This window comes from Dendrobium catenatum, unplaced genomic scaffold, assembly GCF_001605985.2.
Source record: "Dendrobium catenatum unplaced genomic scaffold, ASM160598v2 original_scaffold_71536, whole genome shotgun sequence".
NCBI lineage: Eukaryota > Viridiplantae > Streptophyta > Magnoliopsida > Asparagales > Orchidaceae > Dendrobium > Dendrobium catenatum.
In genome coordinates, this window is record NW_021389983.1 from 1,652,834 (window position 1) to 1,674,051 (window position 21,218).

A 21,218-nucleotide genomic window follows, 5' to 3' on the forward strand; every position below is an offset into this window, starting at 1 on the left:
GAGAGATTTCTGTCTTCGTCACAACGCACAAATCTTCCTCGTTGTTCTTACAGAATCCTATGTGAACTGCTGCAGCACACTATCCTGATTATTTTTTTGTTAGGATTCGTTGAGTATATTTTTCCTTTCTATGTATCTTTTATTGGGCAATCTCATTTTATTGTTATTGTTCATCGTGATTTCGGGTAGAGATGTACATGTATCCATTAGCGTTTGATTGACAAAAAATTATTCCCTTATCTAGTTATATGACGAAAATATTCTTGAATGGGAAGAGGTGTGAGACTATTATTTTGGTAATTCTATTGTGAATCCTAATGAATTGAGAAGATGAAATTTTTGAAAGAAAAGTTGGATAATTTGGAAAGTCTGTAACTTGAAAGATCATGGACTTGATCAACAATTCATTTTTGAGACATATCTATAGGCATACAATTGCAAAGTATGAGAACGGTCAAAAGATTTAAGAATCATTTTACACGCCTACATACATAGTCCTAATTAACTCTAATTATGATTCCTGCTTAGTGGACCTGAAAAATTGGATAGCTTTCTTTGATTGCCTATCTCTAATAATTTATATAAAAGGTATTTCTTTGCTAGTGCTCGATAGTAGATGACTTGGAAAGCCACTTAGGCATGTTGATGGCACTTCAGAATTTAATGCTTCATTTGCAAATGGTGTTTATGCTCACTTCAAACATTTGTTGCGAATCTTCAGTAGAATTTTATGTTTCTTTCCATAAGCTAAGAAGGTTTTGATTATTAGCTAATATAGTTGTAAATAATATAGTATCTAGAAATATATATTTGAATGCTCAAATAGATAGACCAGATAATGTATGTTCTTTCAATTAATAGAGATCATATATCCTTTAAGATACATAAGAGCAATGATCTCATGAATAGGGGTAATGGGAATCAACTAGTTCAATGTTCAATGGACTTCTAGAATTAGAAGAGATGTAAATGTATGTGATGTGAATTCGTTCAAAAATTGCAACATGAAATTTCATTTAAGAATCACAAAGTTTACCAATGTAAGATTAAACTTTCGTTGGTTTAGATTTATATGAAATTTCCGTTAACGAAATGTTATAATAAGCGGTTACAATAGTGTTTTGACACAATTAATGAAGGGTCTCCAAAAGGTTACATAATAAAGCAAAATACGGAAATAATAAGAATCCACCAACCCACGGCTAATGTCTAGAAAGTTCACACGAGTAACCTTGCTCACTTCCCACAGCTCAAGTTGGGCCTTAAGCGGGAAGAAGGCCCTTTAGCAAACTTAAGCGATGCCACGAAGAACGGTGGCTTACAACCAATGCCTTTAGCCACGAGAGGTTGATGGTGATTGAGGAATGGCGTGAATGCTTGACTGTCGATACTTTCCAATCATAGATTGAAAATCGTCGTATGATGATGCCTCACAAGAATCTGGACGACTCGCTCTAGTATTCTTGCAAAAACTGGGGCGTCGTCTTCAAATCCTACGTCAAAGCATCGGAGATGTAGGATAGTTAATGCTTCCGTGCGTTGAACACTAAATCCCCACTCAAACTCGGATCCGCCAAACATCCTTGATGTTGGAGAATCCTTCCAAGGAGAAGAGGAATTTAAGTGAGGGTGAGGGAGAATCCTTAACGTTGGGGGGGGGGGGGGGGGGGAGAGAATAGGGAGGAGAGGCCGGCGGGATTATCCAAGGAGGAAGAGGAAGGTTTTCGGCCAAGTGGGAGAGGGGAAATCTAGGTTAGATGAAGGAATGGCAAGAAAAGAAAATTTTTTTTTTTACCCTTCAAAAATTTCCCTGAAATGATTTCCAGATTTTAGTAAATTAGGAGGGAGTTATTTGAAATTATTTTCAAATTTCAAATCTAATTAAGGGAGACTTGATGAGCATTAATGGAGCCCATCAAGAGAAGGGGGGCGTATTTCCATAGAGGAGGGAGAGGAAGAGGGAATTATTTGAATAACCTGGAAATTATTCTCAAGTTTAGATTACAGAAAAGTCATTGAATTGATTTCAATTTCAAATGTCATTAATGCCTTAATGGGGCTTACCACCATGATGGGGCCGGCGACTTCTAGAGGGGGGGAAATTGGTGTGGGAAGCAATGGATAGCTTCCAAATTAGCACAATGAGGTTTAGGAAAAGGGGTTAGGATGAATTTCCGTTTGAATTTGAGTTTCATCATTGAAAACGGACTTAAAACTTTCCTATTTGGAAATTCCAAAATTGGAAGTTTTTGAAAATTCAAATTTGATTTCAAAAATTGGAATTCGTAAGGGAAGGAGGTTGATGGGGTGAAGGGGGAGTTGCGCCGGCGAGGTGGTCGGTAGAGGTTGAGGTGGTGGTCGGCGGCGGTTTCCCAAGGGGCGGGCGGCAATGGGGTTGAGGAGGGAAATTCTTTGTAGTGGAGGTGAGAAAATGGAGGAAATACGAACGCGGTGATCGAGAACTATACCACGAGCCGCGGACGTCTTTCCAAACGACTGGTGGGGCCCTTGCTAATTGCTTCCTCTTGAGAGCTCTCTTACGCCTCTCAAGGCACTCATGCTAGAAAAGTAAGAATAACAAAACATAACTTTTTCAATTCAAAATTCATTAAACCTTAATACAACTAGAAATGACCTATATTAGGTCCCAAACACAAAGAAAAAAATACAAAGACTATATTAGCCTCCGGGGCACAATCGTGACTTCAAGCTCATACTAAGGGTACAAATAGGAAACTCCAAGAAATAAAAAGAAATTGCAATAAAGAAAATACATAAATAACTAGAATATAAACTCTGAATCGTGGCCCGTCGATCGTGCGTTGTCTCCTGCGATACACATGCTTGAATCTCTGATCGATTGTCCGCATCAGTATGGGTGGACTACAATTCAATGTGATGGAAAGCCCTATCATAAATTAAAGCCAGAAACTTTAAATAATTAGTCACATAATTGGAATGATTTTTAATGCATAAGATGACTGCAATTCACAGTGCAAGGCTGCTTTATAAATAACATTAATTTAGTAGATATTTTATAATTTATATTCTATATTGATAGATTTTTATCATTATTTAATTGGGTTTTTAAAATTAATGAATTAAATGATTAATTATGAATATTATTTTATAATAAATATAAAACATTTAGATTAATTTTATTAATTATTTTTAATAATAAGGCTAAGGAGTCTTCTTAACATTGTTTTGTTCCATTAAGCTTTGTATCAAATATTAAGTGAGCTTTTCTTTAATGAACTTTTTATTGAGCTTTAATATAATATTATTCATTAACTACAATAAATGAGTCGATAGCAAAATGGATGTTCAAGCTTGTTTATTCAAGCAATCGATATTTTTTTTAGGAAACGGTTCTAAGCTTGTTTGATTCAGTTAACTAAACGGATCATGAATGAGCACAATCAAGCCGAGGCAAACGTTATTGGTAGTTTATTGAACGCTTGGTTCAATTTGCAAGCTATATTTATCCATTATATTTTAGTTTAGTAATTTTTCTAAACTAATTAGATGATGATATAGTTGATCCTTTAATGCAAATGCAGGTGTCTTATACTTCTTCAGAAAATGTTGTTGTGGGTAAGAATGCTTGCAAGAGGCATTACAGCAAAGACTTGCTTGAAATAATTCTATCATCCCATTGATAGGAATAATCACTCGTTTAACAGTCACAGAAAGGAAATTCACCTCATCAAAACATGCTATTTGGCGAACACTGGAATGTCAATGGGCAGGTCTTCCCTCATGTTTTTCCTTACTTGAAGTTAACTGTCTTTTTATCAATCTGGTTAAAGATTTCCTCGTAAAGGCCTTGGTACTAACATTTTGGAACTGAATAGTATATTGATTCTTTTGTAATAACTCTCTTTGTCTTTCCATATGAAATGTGGCAGTTTCATTTACGAATCTTTTCGGACTTTGTTTCTTAGGTTGTTTTGCTGGGGATTGCTTCCAGATCCTCGCATTCAAATGATTTTATTAATTTGGCCAAACGCAATTGCACCTCTTCACACTCTGGCCGTGTGCGACTTTGCTTGACCTATGATGAACCCCTTTCGCACCTTGGTCCTGGCTTCCCATTTGGGCAGTCTTGAACCATTATTTCAACATTCTTAAAAACATTTTAATGACTTTCCTAATCTAATATATTGTGTTTTGTAGATTTATGGCAAGGTGCAGACTTCATTCTTGGTCCCTTCCCTTTTTGAAACCTTTGTGGTTTAACTCACTTGTAGGCCAATGAGAATATGTTTTCTATTCAGTTTTGTTCGAAAAACAGGAGGTGAGTAATTTCTAATATTCATTTTCGGTCACCTAACCCTTACCAATCCATCATCTAAAAAACTTTCAAAGTCACTCGCGAATGGTGCGTTTATTGGCGGCAATGCCTGAGACACAGAATTAGAATGAATTTTTAATTTATGACTTTTGTGTTAACCTCAGGCTTTCTTCATTCTAGAACTCCTACAGAAACAGGGCATGAATTGCCATTGCATGATAATACATCATTTATTTTTTAAATAGCCCTGCTCAATTGTAAAGTTTCATGCATTACATCTAAATTTTTGAAAAATTACCCACAAAATTCCTAGTGTTGCTTTGAAGCACTTTTCAATCTTATTTAGGCTTCGTTTGAGGACAGTTTTTTTTACTGTGCTTTAAAATAGCTTTTAGTACAAAAAATTAAATTTTTATTAAGTAAAAGTTTACTTTAGGAAGCAGTAAGAAAGCTGTCCCAAACGAATGCCTTAAGTATTTGGGCTTGGGTGGAAAAATTTTAGATGTATAATTAAAGGGACTGTCCATTATACGAATCTTGGCCTGTGGAGGATTTTAAAAGTGCAAAAGGAGTGGATATAGCAATTAGCCTTTGAAAGAATGAACACAGACCGTCTTTTTGTGTTAATATTTTTTCTATGCATGTCCCATATAAGAGGTTCTCTGACATTTTATTTTGAACTTTGAAATTTTTGTGTAATTTATGAACCTACTTCAATAACTGAATTGAACTTTTTGTTGCCCCAATGCTTACTAAAAAATAAAAAATCGCTCATCAATGTCTGCTTATTATTATTATTTTCCAGTGCCTGGCAAAGACTTAAAACGCGTAATCTTTCCTAACGTTTTTAGGATTGTAAATGACCAGTTTTTGATGTTGTATGAATGATAAAGAGAGGCTCAATCACTGGGTTCTTGAACGCAAAATTGGATTTTAGCTTTGAGGGTACAAATAGTTCCAGTGGGGTTGATTACGCTCTTAATAGGTAAGTAAATAGAAATTATTTTTCCTTTTCCATTTCTCCATAATATTGGAATTCAATTTTGAAACTTTACATGATGCTAGTGTTGCGTTCGTCGTAAAAACTCTAACTATCAAGAAACTTTGTTTTTTTTTATGTGACGGCCATCCATCTCGTGGCACTTTAGTCTATAAATTTCTTTATAATTAGTCTAATTGGCATTATATAACATGATAAATGGTGGTTCAACATGCTTGAATTGGCTTTCTCCACCTCTCAAACAACATCCGCGCCTAAGGGTATATGACGTTTCGTGGCATTTGACAATGCTTTGAATCTGGAGAACATGTATGATCATTTGGGGTTAAGACCAAGGCAAGTAAAGTGGCTTCTGATGGATTTTTTTAGAATGACAGTGTATTTAAATTTTAGGAGAAAAATGGGTGCAATGAATGAATCAAAATCCCATCCATTTAAAGGGCATAAAAATGCTTGATATATGAGAAAAGAGTTGGACCAAAATATGCAAGAATGTCTTTTTAACTATAATGAATGGAGGCTTCAATACGAAGTCTATTGATAGTATGGTTTACGATGGACGTATTTTTTAGGATTACATCGAGGATTAAAGTTAAAGGTCAGAGCTAATTATTGGACCAAATCGGGCCAAAGAAGACAAGATGCTGCACAAATATAGGTTTTGAGTCCATTACATGTATGTCTAGGTTGGGCCCAAAATGGTTAGAATGCAAATACTAAAGACTAGCTAAGATCAATCCTTGAGTTAAAATTGGTCATCTTTCGCTCGCACATGTGAGGCCCTAACGAGGCGCAAGGGTGACAATGAACTCTGGTTGCAACTTGATCAACAATACACTGGATATCAACAATCAAAGTGGTTCAACAGATTGGTACCTAGTCCCTTCAAGTAAGAATCATGTCAGATTGCCAAAACAATGTTTTTCTTATGGCGCTCATTTGGGTGATCAAAAATAGGACCTAATGCATTGTTTTCACTACCAACCTGAACAATCAAAAGCTAATTTTATTCACATTTGTTTCCTTTTGAGATGAATAATTCCTAAATAATCTTCGTTAATATTAATCGTCATGGATCAGACCCGGTAACCTTGTGTTGAACGAGGCGGGAACGGATGTTGGACCGAAAAATTTGAACATTTCAATTAACATGATAGAGTATTTATCCACAAATTTAAAATAAGAAAGAGGTCACTCATTTCCAAAGCAATATTTTCTTTCATAGATACAAACAATGTAATAAAGTCTGTTTACAAAATATATGTCCTCTATCCATATCATCCTATGAGAGTCCAATCTATTTACAAAACATCAAACTCACAAAAAGAAACTTTGTCACGTTCCCTACGGATGTAGGTGGAATGATTGTCTGTCAGATTCCATTACTGATTAGCAAGTTTTTCCTGAAAACATCCAAAACTAGGGAAATGAGCTGGACGCTCAGCGGTATCTTGTAACTCTACTAATTTCAAATTATAATGCAAGAAGATCAATATGCAATGCTTTTAAATAATGAAATCTAAATCCAATTGCTACTAAATGATACAACGTATGTGTCACGACCCGGCCCGGTTAGCTCGCAAGTGCGAGGCGGGAACAGAGATCGGACATAAAGAAGATAAAAGAAACATTACAAGACAATTAATATAACTCCAAAATGAAACATCAATATGAAGAAAGAGCCACTACAATCCTAACATAAAATTTTCTCTTTTCTTTCATTCAAAAATCACCAATCAAGGGATTTAACATTAAAGTACAAAAGTATACAAAAGAGGATCTACAAGTATAATCTTTCCTTTGCATTCTAAGTTTCTAATCCTCCTATACAAAACATCAAAATACAAAAGAACCTGCGCGCCGTCGTCCTCCTACGACGGTACATATATAGGAATTAGAGGGGAACCAAACAGCCCAAGATTTCCCATAAATGGAGTGATAAAAAGCCATCAATTTCCTGTACAGAAATTCCAAACAGCATAGCAAGTCTCAAGGAAAAAGGTCACGGTTCCAGCACAGGGAAACCAAACGGCACACAAGGATTCAAGGCCACGGCTCTCAGCACAGGGAAAACCAACCGGCACATCAAGTCTCAAGAAAAGGCCACGGTTCACAGCAGGTATAGAAATCCCAAACGTCACAGTAAAGCACAAGGAAAGCCACGGAATCAGCAGGTAAGCACAGGAATCCAGGAGGTATTTCACGGGTCAGCAGCTACACATTTCACGGGAGAAAAGGAGGGAAAGCTGCAGCAGTTCAAGAGGCAATCAAGAAGAGGAAGAGGCAAGTTTCACTCACCTAAAAGCTTGCACACCTCAATAAATTTAGAACTAAACATCAGCTCATAATGAGCTACACCTCCACTTGTAATTAATGAGCTGGCACCACTAGAATTTCAACAGCTAAAGCTCAAACCGAAAACAGCCAAGGCCCTCTTGAAACCAAAAAACAACCCAAAGGACAAGGTGGACCCCAAAGCCAGCAAACCCAAGGCAAGCATAACCCAAACCTTTTCCTACCATGATCATTGGATTTACCACCATCATTGGATAGCATAAAAATAAAACAAAAATAGAAAATACAACTAATATTGTTCAAAACAAAAATAATGCAAAAATCTAAATGCATCAATTTATTATTTTTAAAATTATACTCCATGTATTTGATTTTAGATCTACTCAATTGAAAACCTTTAGACTCTAAGGTTGACCTCTATAATTTAAGTTTTCTTTCAACTCTCTAGTCTTATTAACAAAAATAATATCATTAGCCAAAAGTATACATCAGGGTACATCCTCTTGCAAATGTTTGGTAAGAACATCATTGACTAAAGCAAAAAGATACGAGCTTAAAATTTATCCTTAATGTAATTGATGTAGAACGGAGGGGGGGGGGGAATTAAAAAAAAATGAAATTCAATTTCAGATTTACCTTAATTAAGGGATTTGAATTTGAAATTCAAATAAGATGGAGGGAAGGATAAATAGGTGATTAATTATTCCCCTAATTGGATTCCTTGATAAGGAAGAAAATAATTAAAATAAGAGAGAGATGGGGTCGACCATATGAGGAGGGAGGAGACATGTTCACATACAATGTTTGTGGACCATAGCATTAAATGTGATGGGGTAATTAAATATGAAATTAATTTCAGATTTGAGAGATTTGAGGGGTTTCCTCAATGAGAGTTGGTTTAATTAGAAAGCTTTTGGAATTCAAATTATTTTGAATTTGAATTCAAATTCTTTCCAAATAATAAGAGACTAAATAAGAAAATAACTAATGGGGATTTAATTTGGGATCTAATGAGAAGTGAGAGGGAGGTCGGCGGTTAAGGAAGGATATAATGAGTGTAATTAATGGGGAGAGGGGAATTGGGAGGGAATTTAAAACTTCCTAAATCATGATTCTAAATTAGGAAAAGGTTAATTAAATCAAATCTAATTTAAAATCAAATTAGATTTAAATTTAGGAACTTTTCTAATTTAGCTTAGTTAATTTTAGGAAAGTATTTGAATTTCAAATTGGAATTTCAAATATATTTAATTCTTACCCCAAATTAGGTAGGCTAATTTTGGTAGGTATTAATGATGATTGAAATCATCATTAAGAGGAAAAAAGGGGTGGGGTGGTCGGCGGCTAGGAGGATGGGAGGAGATGGGGTGGCCTACTAAGAGGTGGTGGTGGAGTGGTTTATGGCCGGTGGTTGATTTGGATAAATTGGAGGCTTGTGGTTTTGGAGGGGTTTGTGGGAGAATCGGCCGGTGGCAAGTGGGGGATTTTGTTAGACGGTCAAGGGAGGAGGAGAAAATGATTTAGGGAAAGAAAGGTACAACCGTGAGCCCGAACCCATCTTGCAGCTGACGGGTAATACGTTGCCCTTCTCCAAGGGACTTCAAGCCACGAGCCCAGACCCATCATACGGCTGGTGGAATCTCCGATTCCCTCCTATAGGAATCTCACCCAAGTTCTCTCCAAAGAATACAAGTGTAAACAAAATTTCTTTTCTTAATAATTCATCATTACATTACACAAGTAAGGGCTTCTATATATAGGCCTAAGAAACTAAAACAAGACACATATGCCCCTACGGCTTACATAGGACGACCCTCTTAAAGTCTTAAGTAAGGGAAAAAGGGAAAATTCATAATAAAAATAAAAATTATGAATAACAAATTAACATAAGGTGGAATGATCTTGGCCGTTGATCGTCGTCTCCTCCTTTAAAAATCTTCATGATCGGATTTTGCCCGATCTTTTTCTCCTATGTGATTCCTGCACTCAGCATTTTTCGGGTACTCTAATACATGAACTTATTGTACTGTATTTTATTAGAACATATATATTTTTTTGAGAAAATGATCAAAATGGTCCATTGACTCTTTACTAAAGATCAAAATGGTCTTTTAATTAAAAGACCTTTTTTGTCCCTCAATTCTTTAAAGATGAATCTAAATAGTCCAACTATGGGACTGTTTTGGTTCTTTTTTAAGGATTTGAGGGATCAAAATAGTTCTTTAATATAGTTGAGGATCATTTTTTGTTACTCATAAAGAGTTAAGGACCATTTTGGTCCTTTTCCCATATTTTTTTTCAATTTGACTTTGGACAATCACTGCATGCTATATTTTTTCTACTTTTTCGCATGAACTATTTTTTTCCGAATAGTTTGCTTATGTTCATCATAAGTTTGGCACAATACTCTTTAGCCATACACATTTCTTTGTTTTCTAAATATCTTGCACTAAAATTTGAAATCAAAATTCTCTCTTCCCTTTAACCATGTAATAGTGGAGTCTCATACTACAGGATGCCAAAGGCTATATTTGAAGTATCGAAGAAGATGCTAACTGAATTTAGTTGGAAACCTACTGCTGCAACTGTGGAAATGGAAGCAGGATGGCTGCTCTTGGCATCCCTTGTTTCTTCTATGCCCAAAGAGGTATCCATTATATTTTCTAGGGACTTATCTTTACATGGAAATTGTTAGCATCTTTTAGGATGTGATCAACTTTTCACACGATGTACAGGAACTTGAAGACCAAGTTTTTGATGTTCTTTTGCTGTGGGCTGACCCTTTTGTAGGAGGATCTGATAGCAGAACCCGAAAATCACAAGATTTGATGTCCGATTTATGGTGAGATTGGCTCTTGGATACTGTGGTATCTCTTTCTATTTTCCCTATTTGATAATTAACTAAGATTGGTTTTGTGTCTGATTTTTTGATTGCTTTAATTTTTTATCTTTTTGTATCTTCGAGGCTTTACCACAGAAGACTCTTCTTCATCATTTGAACATTCTGCTAAGTTAGTTTATCCAGGGTTATGAATCCGTATTTTTCTAAAATATTTTGGAAGACTTCGTTATATTGTTGCTTCTTTATAAACAAAAGAAGGGAATTAGTTCCATTTAAAAAGTATTCAATTTAACTGGTGTACGTGTTCCTTCTTCGTAGATTCATCTTTCTTTGTGTTGAGTTTAAAATGATTTCTGGTTTTTTCTTTTCCTTTTTCATGCATTTATGTTACTATAACTCAGATTAAAAGGTTATTTATGTTAAGATTTTGGTCGTCGAATTTATTTAAAAACTCTCAAGTGACGTGAATACAAACATTGGTAGCATATGCTTTCTCTAAGCAAATTCTAGCAATCTTCTCAGTTTTTATCACCACCGTATATTTTTTTCTTCTCTTTGGCTAGTTTTCTTTCTACCTATTGCTTAAGCTTTTTGAAATATGCCGTTGTCCACATTTATTAATTGGATTGCTCAAGTTCATTTTCTTTGTTATTAAGTTGTATTTTTATTTCTTGGTTATTTTTTTGGCTTTTTTTTGTTTCTTTTGTTTTGATACTTTAGCTTATTTTTTGAACTTTCAGGGTCTTATCTGCTGCAATTGAGGCACTTGATGCATTTATTAGAAGTTTTGTTTCCTCCACTACGACAGTTGGCGGTGATTGGATTTTGCTTCAGCCTGTGTTAGCATACCTTGGCGGGTATTTTATCTCTTGCGAATTCTGATAATTGTTTTACATTTAAGCTTTATTTCCTAATTTCTTTTTTAGTTAAATGACTTTCATAGATGCTAAAGTTTCTTATATATCGATAAGCAGAGCTCTGTCCCACCTATCATCCTTAGCAGCCAAAGATTTACCAAATTTGAGGCCCGTGGTAGATCTATTCACCATCAGAATACTAAAGGCTTATCAATCTGTTTCCGACCCAATGGCGTTTAAGAGTGAGCATCCTCAGATTTTACAAATATGCACAACTCCGTTCAGGTAAAGGCTTTATAGTCTTTTAATATGGACATTATGTATCATGTAAAAATATATAAAGCTTGACTGCTTTATCTAAGGTAATTTTATTTCTTACATTTTCTGATTGTGTTTACTGATTACACTTTGGCTGTTTGCTTAACGGACAGTGATCCTTCCGTATGTGAAGAAAGCTCATGCTTGAAGTTCTTATTAGACAAACGAGATGCATGTTTGGGTCCTTGGATCCCGGGAAGGTAAGCTCTTCTAATTCTACCGAATTCAATTTCATTTTCCTGATAACTAGGTGAGCCTGATAACTTCAATTGTATTCACCATCTCCCCACCTATCATTTCGGAATTTGATGTACTATTTTTTATAAGCCTCACAGGCTCTTTTGGACATTATTCAGGGATAGTTTTGAAGATGAACTTCGATCTTTTGATGGCTGTAAGGATGGCCTTTTGCCATGCGTGTGGGAAGAGGAACTTGCTAGTTTTCCACAGGTAGTGTATGTAGTTCGGAAACTTGCGACATTTTTGCCATCTAATCCCTTTTTATTATCTTTCAACTATTATTAAGTGCATCTTGCATTTATCTGCAGAAATGCAATTCAGAAATCAATGAACATGTTGCCATTCTAATAATGATATTTTCTTTGTTTCAATGGTTGATATATATACTTCGACTTTATAATATTTTGAAATTTTCTTTCAAAAATTTTTGTATCCTTTAAAATCATTTCTTTACCAGTTTTTATGCTTTTTGTATCTTCTAACGTTCAAATTTTAATCCCTTAATTCCAAGTTGGCGATTGCTGTGTATTCTTAATCTGGGTTATGATCTGCTGATGAAACCTACGTTATGGGCTGGACTAGAATTGAAAGAAATTGCTTCATCCCATGCATGCAGCAATTGCTCCTTTAATTAACTACTAAACTGCTTCTACTTTATTGTTATTAAAGTGGCGTCGTATCAGCTATCAAGCTGCACTATAATTACGTGATGTCTTTTAACTGCTGAAATATATTGTTAAGTTATGGATCTAAGAAGAGTTAGTTGGGGATGTGGTTCTAAAGTGGAGGATGAGAAGAATTTTTTTGCAATTTACATTTTTTTTCTGTTGATCTGAAATCACTCAATTTTCTTGGCCTTTCCAGTCATGACGTTATTTTTACCTACATTCTTTGTCTCGTCTGTTGTTTCTTAGTAATAAAATATTTGATTGATTGAATTTCCTTTTACTAATGCGTACAATTTATATTATTTATTGAAGCCATATTCCATAAGCAAATTGTTGGTCAATCAGATGCTCTTGTGCCTTGGTATTATCTTTTCTAGTCAGGTGTGTGCTAAGTTTTGACAAATTTATAGTCATTCTATGGTGAAATTTCTAGATGAATCTTTGACATCTTTAAACGTGTTTCTAGGATGATGGTGGAAAGGCCTTGCTTCTCGCAAAAATTGACTATTGCCTGAAGACTGGAAAGAAGCAGTTTTGGTATTTGACCACTATTAATAATGCATGTGTTGCCCTCCTGGCTGCTTTGAAGGTATTAAATTATCTATCTGCTGAATTGTTTGATCAATATAACTCTTACAAGTCTGTCTCCTTCCATAACTTTGGGTTATTTTTTAGGCAATGCTCGGTGCACGAGTTCAAAGTAGTGGGCTTGAGATTTTAAGTTCCATTCAATCAATCTTTTTGGTATATTTTCTTCTGTATTTTGCATTCTATTCTCCATTTCTCTCCTTATCCACCTGTATGGACACATTCCTAAGTACTTAAATACGAATTAAACTCTTCAATACGAACATACGAACCTACTCATACATAGCATCTATAACATAACTGTAAGAGCTTAAATCTCAATGTAGGTATTGCATCCTTAAAGCACAAAAGGTGATGTAAATTCTCAAACAACAGTAAGAGCTGAAATCTCATAGAATTGGAGCTAGAGGTAGAAGTTTTTTTTTTTTTTTTTCAGTTCATTTGAATTACATGATACTATTCAGTATTTATAATTATAGGCCCTATTCAAAATAACAAAGACTGCCCTTGAAGAAATAAGAAAACACTAAACTAATCTTAAAAATCATAGATGATATATTAAACTCCAAATATGAACTTAGTAGCTTAGAACAACATAAACGTAAGGTGACATAAACAAGGAAAAAAACAGAATACATGATACTATGCATGACAACCATGAGTAAGCATCCGATGTGCATTCAAAGGTCCGCGGTGCAAAGGTCACCATTTTGTTCTTATGCAATATAAACAGTCCTTGTTGAAAACATTTAGTTCACATAGTGCATGATTGAATGATCACAAAGATGCATGTAAACTTGTATCACTCCAGCTTACATGATGCTTGGTCTTGATTTTTTTCCCAAGGCCATAAGCCTTGAAAATTAAATAAAAGAACCTTGGTATCCCAAAAGAAGCGTATTTCATCCATAAACAGAAGTATATGGATGTCCATACAGGCATTCATTCAAATACAATGATGATATAAGAGTGTATTTATTTGTTTGCATTTGTCTCTATTTATATATAATATGTGTTTTGATGCTAATCATGGTTGGTTTCTGTTTCTTATCTCTTTGTCTCTGAAAAGGACATTTTGGCAGAAGGTGAGATCACTTCAGCCCAGCGGAGAGCATGTGCAGAAGGACTTGGCCTGTTAGCTCGCCTTGGGGGTGACATCTTCACAGCTAGGATGGTATGTTCACATACATTTTTGTAGTGCCATAGTTCTCATTGTTTCTTAATTAATATTAGTGCACTTTTAACAAGGAATTTCTGAAGATTTGGTACCAAGTTTGCATGCTTTTGCAGTGTCAGAATTCTGGTTTTTAGTTTTATCATGTCTATAAAGTGATTATCTATCAGTTATTTGAACCTCTTCTAATTTCTCTTGTGCACTAATCTACCTAATATAACTGTAACATGTTGGGTATTATTCAAGATGATTTTGGCATTAATCAGGTTCTTTAACGCTGCATCTAAGTTTAGGCATTTATTTATGTTCATTAGGCAAAGAGTCTACTTGGGGAACTAGTATCACCACCAACCGATTCAAACTATATTGGTTCTATAGCATTGTCATTGGGTTGCATCTATCGCAGGTAATTTATTGATGCATTGATCTACGCTTTCTCATTCTTTTTAATTCATTTCTTTACTTGTTAAACGTCTTTCAAACCTTAGGACTTGTTCATTACTGTTCTTTTTATTGACTTCCTAAGATTAAGAATTTGGATTCTTTTGAGCATATCTTTCATCTAGTTGATTGTTAGATCTAAAAGCAACTCTCTGCGGCTTGTTATGTTCACCTGCATATGTGCTTCATAATCAATTCGAGCACATTTGGCAAAAACGATGATCAATTGATGCAATGTTGTGTGAAATACATTCGAAATGCCTAGATGTTGTGTGAAATCACCTGAACTCCATTTGCTTGTGAAACTGGTTGCATTAATATGTTCGAAGCATTGAAATTATCAAAGAAACAACCTCTACACTTAACTTGACCAAGCAACTGCAAAAAATGACGGTCTACAAATACGACTGTGCAAAATCACCTCAATGTTCTTCGTTTATGAAATACACTGTGCCATTGCTTTCGAGACATTGAAATTAGTAAGAAAGGCCCTCTTGACTGTGCAAAATGATGGACTATAAGCATGAAGTTGCACGAAATTGCTCGAACATCTTCAGTTCGCAAAAATGGATTGTACTTTTACATTCAGGATGTCAAAATTACTAGAAAAGCACATCCAGATTGCCTATGTTCCCGCATGAGATAAACGACAGAGAAATCCACCCATATGCTTGCAACTAGGATGAATTCAACCCTCGCTAATGGCAAAAATTTAGCGAATGAGTCATTACCCATTTAAATCAAGTATCTATTTTTTATTTTTATTATTAATATTTTTACATTTAAATTATTAAAAAGAAGTTAAAAGTAAAATCTTAGGGTATAAAGTGCTCTGTCCTTTTGCTGCGGCAAATGGATAATGCTGTCCTTTTTCATTTTAAAAAATGTTGAGCAAAATAATAAAAACTTAAATAAGCTATACCTAAACTCATTCCCTCTCATTTTTCACTCTCAGCTGCCCCCTAAAATTCTTATTCTTTCATACCTCTCTTGCCTTGGACTGAACCTAATGAGCTTTCACGCTCCCTCGTGCACCTCTCTGTCCTGTCTCCCTACTTTACCCAACTAACTACATTCGATTGCTTACCTCCATCGTCATGAACCTGACCGTCATCTCTTTCCTATGCCGCCTGTCACCTATCTTCTTTCCTGCTCGGTCATGACAGGTCTAGCTGACAACCCCTGCTGATGTAGACGAAGGGGGGGGGGTCAACACTAGTCCAAAATAAATCATATTTTGGCTTCCCTTGAGTCTAGTAGTTCATCATGTTTGAGCTAAACTTTTAGTTCATTTATGAGCTGGACTTTAGTTCATTTATTGAACTAAGGGTTAGCTTATTATGAGCTAGCATTTTAGTTCATTTATTATCCTATATTAAATGTACTTTTTATGCTTTTTATGTTTGTATTAATGTTTGTCTACATCAGCAGGGGTTGTCAGCATATTTGATTTAATTAAATGTTCAAAGGAGGATTTATGTTATTTCCAAAGGAGTCACTTGAGTTTTGGAAATAATTCCAAAGGGGATCTTGATGGGACCGGCGACATGCATGGGCAAGGGAGGAATTTAATGCAAGCAGTTGAGGTTTCTTAATTTAGGATTTGATTTGAAATCCAATTATATTTGAATTTCAAATTAGATCCAAACAAATACTTTCCTAAAATAGATGAATTATTTTATGAAAGATTTTGAATTCAAATTCAAAGGGAATTGAAATTCAAAATTATTCCAAATTATTTCACATACAATTAGGAAACTCAAGAGGGCAAAGGGGCAATGGGGGGAAGAGATGGAAGGTGCCGGCCGGCGGCTAGGGGATTGGGGCCGACGGCCTTGGGGCTCGGGTAGTGGATTGGGCCGTGGGTTTTGAGTGGCGATGAGGGGCTTGGGTGAGGAAAAGGGTTGGCCGGCGGTGGAGGGAAGGGGAAGGGAGGGAAAGGGGATAAGAACCAAGAGCCACCGGTGGTGACTGTTGGGTGCGATGGGTGGCCTATCCTAGGCTCCACCAAGCTCTCTAACTCTCTCTCTCAAGCTCTCACATAAGCTTCAAGAACACAAGTGCAGGAAAATTTTCATAATCATTCGTTGCCTTCAAACATATGAGGCTATAAATAGCCAAGTACAAAGGACTCAAGGAAATAAAAGACAAATTTGTCTTCCGGGCTTACATACGACAATTCCCACTAAAAGGGTACAACTGGAAAAATAATAAAAACAAATACATGACACAAAAGAAATAGAATATACATGGATAAAATAAATAACTCAGAAATATAAAGACTCGATCGTGGCCGTAGATTGGCGGCCACGCCTCTGATAAACCTTCCACGAGCTGATGTCCCCATCACCGGCCGCTATTAGGGAATTTAGGAGGGGATTAATTGTTGCTTAGGTGGCAAAGTGGAGAGAGAGAGGGAGGGGGCCGACCTTATGGGGGGTTTTAAATTGTGTCTAGGTTCAATGTAAGTGAGGCCCAAGTGATTGAACATTTAATTAAATCAATTATATTTCATTCTGCCTCGCCTCGCTTAGACAAAATGCCTCGATTTCCGATTTTTCCTTTTAAAACATTAAAAAATATTATGAACTTCTCCAAGCCTCTGAGGAAGAGCCAATTTATATGAATCATGACAACTCACTTTATTATTTCAAAAGTTCCAATGAAATGAGGTTAAAGCTTTCCACTCTTGCCAAATGTTTTAACCCCACAAATGTATGAAATTAAAAAAAAAAAAACACATGTTCTCCATGTCAACTTCATTATCTCTATGCTTAGGGTCAAAAAATATTTTTTTTTGTTCCTGAGCTGAACAATGTCATTCTCGAATCTGTTGAATCTTCTCAATAGCTTAATTAACCAATTATGCTCTTAGGAGTTCTCTCACTCACCTCAAATTAGTATGGAAGAGATTTACATTTCCTATCATAAAGGGCAAGTGTCATGTCGATGCTAGCTTGGAAACTATTGTTATAGTCAATTTGGGTCGAGAGGTTTTGAGCCTAGTTATGTCTCTTACATACTACTTCCGTTAAAAAACAACCGTGGGTACTTCGCAATCATCTTTTCTTTAATTTCCCATGTTACTTCATTCTAACTTGTTTATGGCACACAAAATATGTGCAGGTTTATCATGATGGGTGGTGGTAGGCTTATGACACAAAATACAAGTCATGAAGAAGGCATAAAGGAATGATGGATGGTGGGAAGGACTAAAAAGGCCTTAAGCTATAACAACATTAGCAGAAGAGGGGGGAGCAACAGGCCTTAGAGGTTGAACACCAACATAAGAAGATATCCTATATGAGGAATCAAGAACAACCTTTAGACCATCCAGAGATGCCCTAACATGCGAGAATGTTCACATAAGCTCTAGAAATTATGGCATACTGTTAGCCTAGAGATGATGTCAATAAAGGAGTAAAGTTGGCATGAGAAAGCTCTAGTCCAGAAAAAGGACATGAAGGAAACCTTGGCATGATCTGTAGATAAAGGAAGTGATCTAGCTCAATGACAAGCATGAGAAGAACAAAAACAAAAATCCACTTGCTGTAAGGGTTGAGCTGCCAGAATAGAGGCCTTTAGGCCCAAACTAGGATGGGATGCTAAGCCAAGAGGTGTCGATGCTAAAAAGTAGACCGCACATTGCAGGCAAGCTTGCACTAGTGACTCAAAGTACACGTGCCAGTGAAGACCAGATGCACGAGTAAGACTGAATGTTGGAATTAGTGCTCTTGATGCAGGACTAAATGCTTAAATGGATGAAATAAGAATTTGCACGATTTATTGTTAAGAGCAATTAAAATTAAGACTATTACCAAAGTCAAACGAACAAATAAAACATAAGAGTGGTCACTTCTGTTTAGGCTAAGTTGTCACTAAGCACTTGGGCTACCAAAACAACATAGGAAATCAAGTCATGCCAATAGAATAGTTTTCAACAAAAATCCCTAATCTAACAATAAGATTAGAAACAAATAAAAGTGCACTCAACCTTACATCTACTAAGCTTAGGCAAAGGTGAAGCACAGCTCCTTGTGATTCGTCATCACCTACAAAATTAGGGGATTAGGAAAATAATTGAAAAGTGGGGAGGAGTTCACCTTAGTCAAAGTTAAGAAACAAATCGCCTGGATGTTGAAGAAGTTTGTCATAGAAGAAGTCATATTTTATTTCCAGATCGAATTCAGTTGTCGGATTCGCCATTCATGAGTACTTGATGATCAACTCTTCACACTTGATGGAACACTTGTGAAAACAATCAAAGAGAAAGAAATTTCTCTTAAGACTTGAGAGAATAGTGGACCAAAACCCCAAAATCTGAAAACAATTCCAGTTATTTTTTTTTCCAATATCTGATGAGAAGATTCGGACTCTTAGGCATAGGAATTAGAGACTTGGGGAGTAACCTGAGGTTCCAAATCAGCTTTTGTAGGGATAGGAAAGAAAAGCTGGCAGGAGAGAATTGAGGCGGTGGAAGGGTTGGTGAGCCGACGGGATATTGAGTTAGGAAAGTTTTATTGTTTCCTAAACCAAGGCTGTGATTTAGGAATAGAATTAGGGAATATTGCTTAGGTAAGATTCGGCCAGAGATTTAGGCGTTTTGAGAAATATTTTTTCATTGGCAAGTGATTGGAGTTAAAGTGAGGAGGAAGGGGAGGAGGAAGGGGAAGGCAGGGTGGAGAGGAAAGGATAGGGATGGAAGAAAGATGAGGGAGGGGAGGGGAGGAGGAAGGAAAAATTAGATGGGGAGAGGGTGGGGAAGAAACTTTAAAATGGTCCCCATAGGGAGCCGGCGGGATTTCTGATCAAGGGAGATTAATGAGGGCTAATAAAAGTTTATTAACTCAGGTTTAATATTTAAGGAAGGTTTAATTAAAATCCACATTGAATTTTGAATTTCAAATTAGATTAAAATTAGAAGCTTTCCTAAAAATATATGAGTTATTTTAGGCAGGATTTTGAAATTCTAATTCAAAGAATTGAAATTCAAAATTATCCCAAATCTTCTCACACCCAAGTAGGAAATTCATGAGGGGAGATGGCTTGAATGTGGCCGGCGGCTAAAATCTATGGCCGGCGGTTTGGAAAGGCCGGGTGGGGGCTTGGGTCGTGAGGTTGAGGGAGGAGAGGGTCGGGTGATGTGGCCGGTGGCTTGTGGTGGAGGAGGCGGGGAGAGTTCGATTGGGAGGAGATGATGGCTTGGAGATGGAGAAGGGTTTGGGTGTAAATGATGTACGTGTGGTGGTGGTGGAAGGAGGAAAGACAAAAGATAAAGAAAGACCATGAACCCGGCCGTCTCCAAGGTTGGTGGGTGATCCGATCTCCCTCTCTTAGGGATTTCTCCAAAGTTCTCTCCAAGAACTCTCAAACACTCTCAACACACAAGGACAAGAAATATCTCATAATAATCATTCATTCCTTAATTCATGAAGAGCAACATGAGGGCTATAAATAGCCTCTTACAAAAGGACTCAAAATAAGAAGATGACAATGCCCTTAGGGCTTACATACGACCTCCTTTAAGTAAAGGGGTAAGACGGGAAAATAATTAAAACATAAATAATAAACGACAAATAACATAATAAACGACAAATACATGAAAATGACTAAAACAAAATACAACGACTTGATCGTGGCCGTAGATCGACGGCCACGCCTTGATTCATGCTCTGATGTCCCCATCAGCTCTCCTATGTGAAAACTGTAGCGCGCAATTGAGAAGCGACTTCTAGGATTGCGTGAGGGTGCAAATCATGTTATTAATGGTTAAAAGTCAGATGGATGATGATGAAGGCACAATTAGGTTGTGTTAAGTTGTTGTTAGATCAGGGAAGAATTATACTTATTAATTATGAATCCTTTTATAGATGGTTTGCATTCTTAAAAGGCTTTAATTATATATACTTACGAGCTTTATTTAATTTCTGTTGTGGTATAAAATTTTATTACATGAGGAAATAATAAATTTGTAGTATTATGGAGAATGATTCACCAATATATTTTTCTCATTTATTTAGAGTTGAAAGTTTTATAACTTTAACTTGTTTGTTATCTTATAAGAATGAGATGAACTGTTTTCAAATCCAGTTATACTTGTGTGAAACTGAACAACTAAATTTGTAGGCTTTATCATACCTTGCAAATAAAATATGCTTATCTAGTAGATCATATCATTAGTTGGACATTTTGATACCTCTCTCTCTCTCTCTCTCTCTCTCTGATTTTGCAAGCCAAATCTTGTTTCATTCTCTTTCGTGGATAAATGTGGGCAACCTTGCAAGTCAGCTAAATCCATTTTCCCAGCCCAACATGATTTTTGCTGTTGATGTTTGTTTCATGTCAGTTGATTGAATTGCAAGAAGACACCTTGACAAATAATCAGAGAATTAAATTTTACAATAATGGTGAATTTTTTTGTGCATGCTTGCATTTATTTTTGCAGTAGTTTGATATTTGTTAATTTTGTGTTTATTTTTCTTAATTTTATGTGTTTAT

General features: G+C 36.0%; 1 protein-coding gene across 1 annotated transcript in view; it reads left to right on the forward strand.

Moving 5' to 3' along the window:
• Positions 1–21,218, forward strand: part of LOC110108949 (protein SWEETIE) — an 83,751-nt gene that overhangs the window by 58,899 nt on the left and 3,634 nt on the right. The window contains exons 14-24 of the mRNA XM_020839817.2: positions 10,107–10,239; positions 10,328–10,434; positions 11,175–11,291; positions 11,409–11,576; positions 11,723–11,809; positions 11,966–12,059; positions 12,830–12,898; positions 12,984–13,106; positions 13,193–13,261; positions 14,175–14,279; positions 14,594–14,685. Coding sequence (XP_020695476.1) covers positions 10,107–10,239; positions 10,328–10,434; positions 11,175–11,291; positions 11,409–11,576; positions 11,723–11,809; positions 11,966–12,059; positions 12,830–12,898; positions 12,984–13,106; positions 13,193–13,261; positions 14,175–14,279; positions 14,594–14,685 — 1,164 coding nt within the window. The remainder of the gene's footprint in view (positions 1–10,106; positions 10,240–10,327; positions 10,435–11,174; positions 11,292–11,408; positions 11,577–11,722; positions 11,810–11,965; positions 12,060–12,829; positions 12,899–12,983; positions 13,107–13,192; positions 13,262–14,174; positions 14,280–14,593; positions 14,686–21,218) is intronic.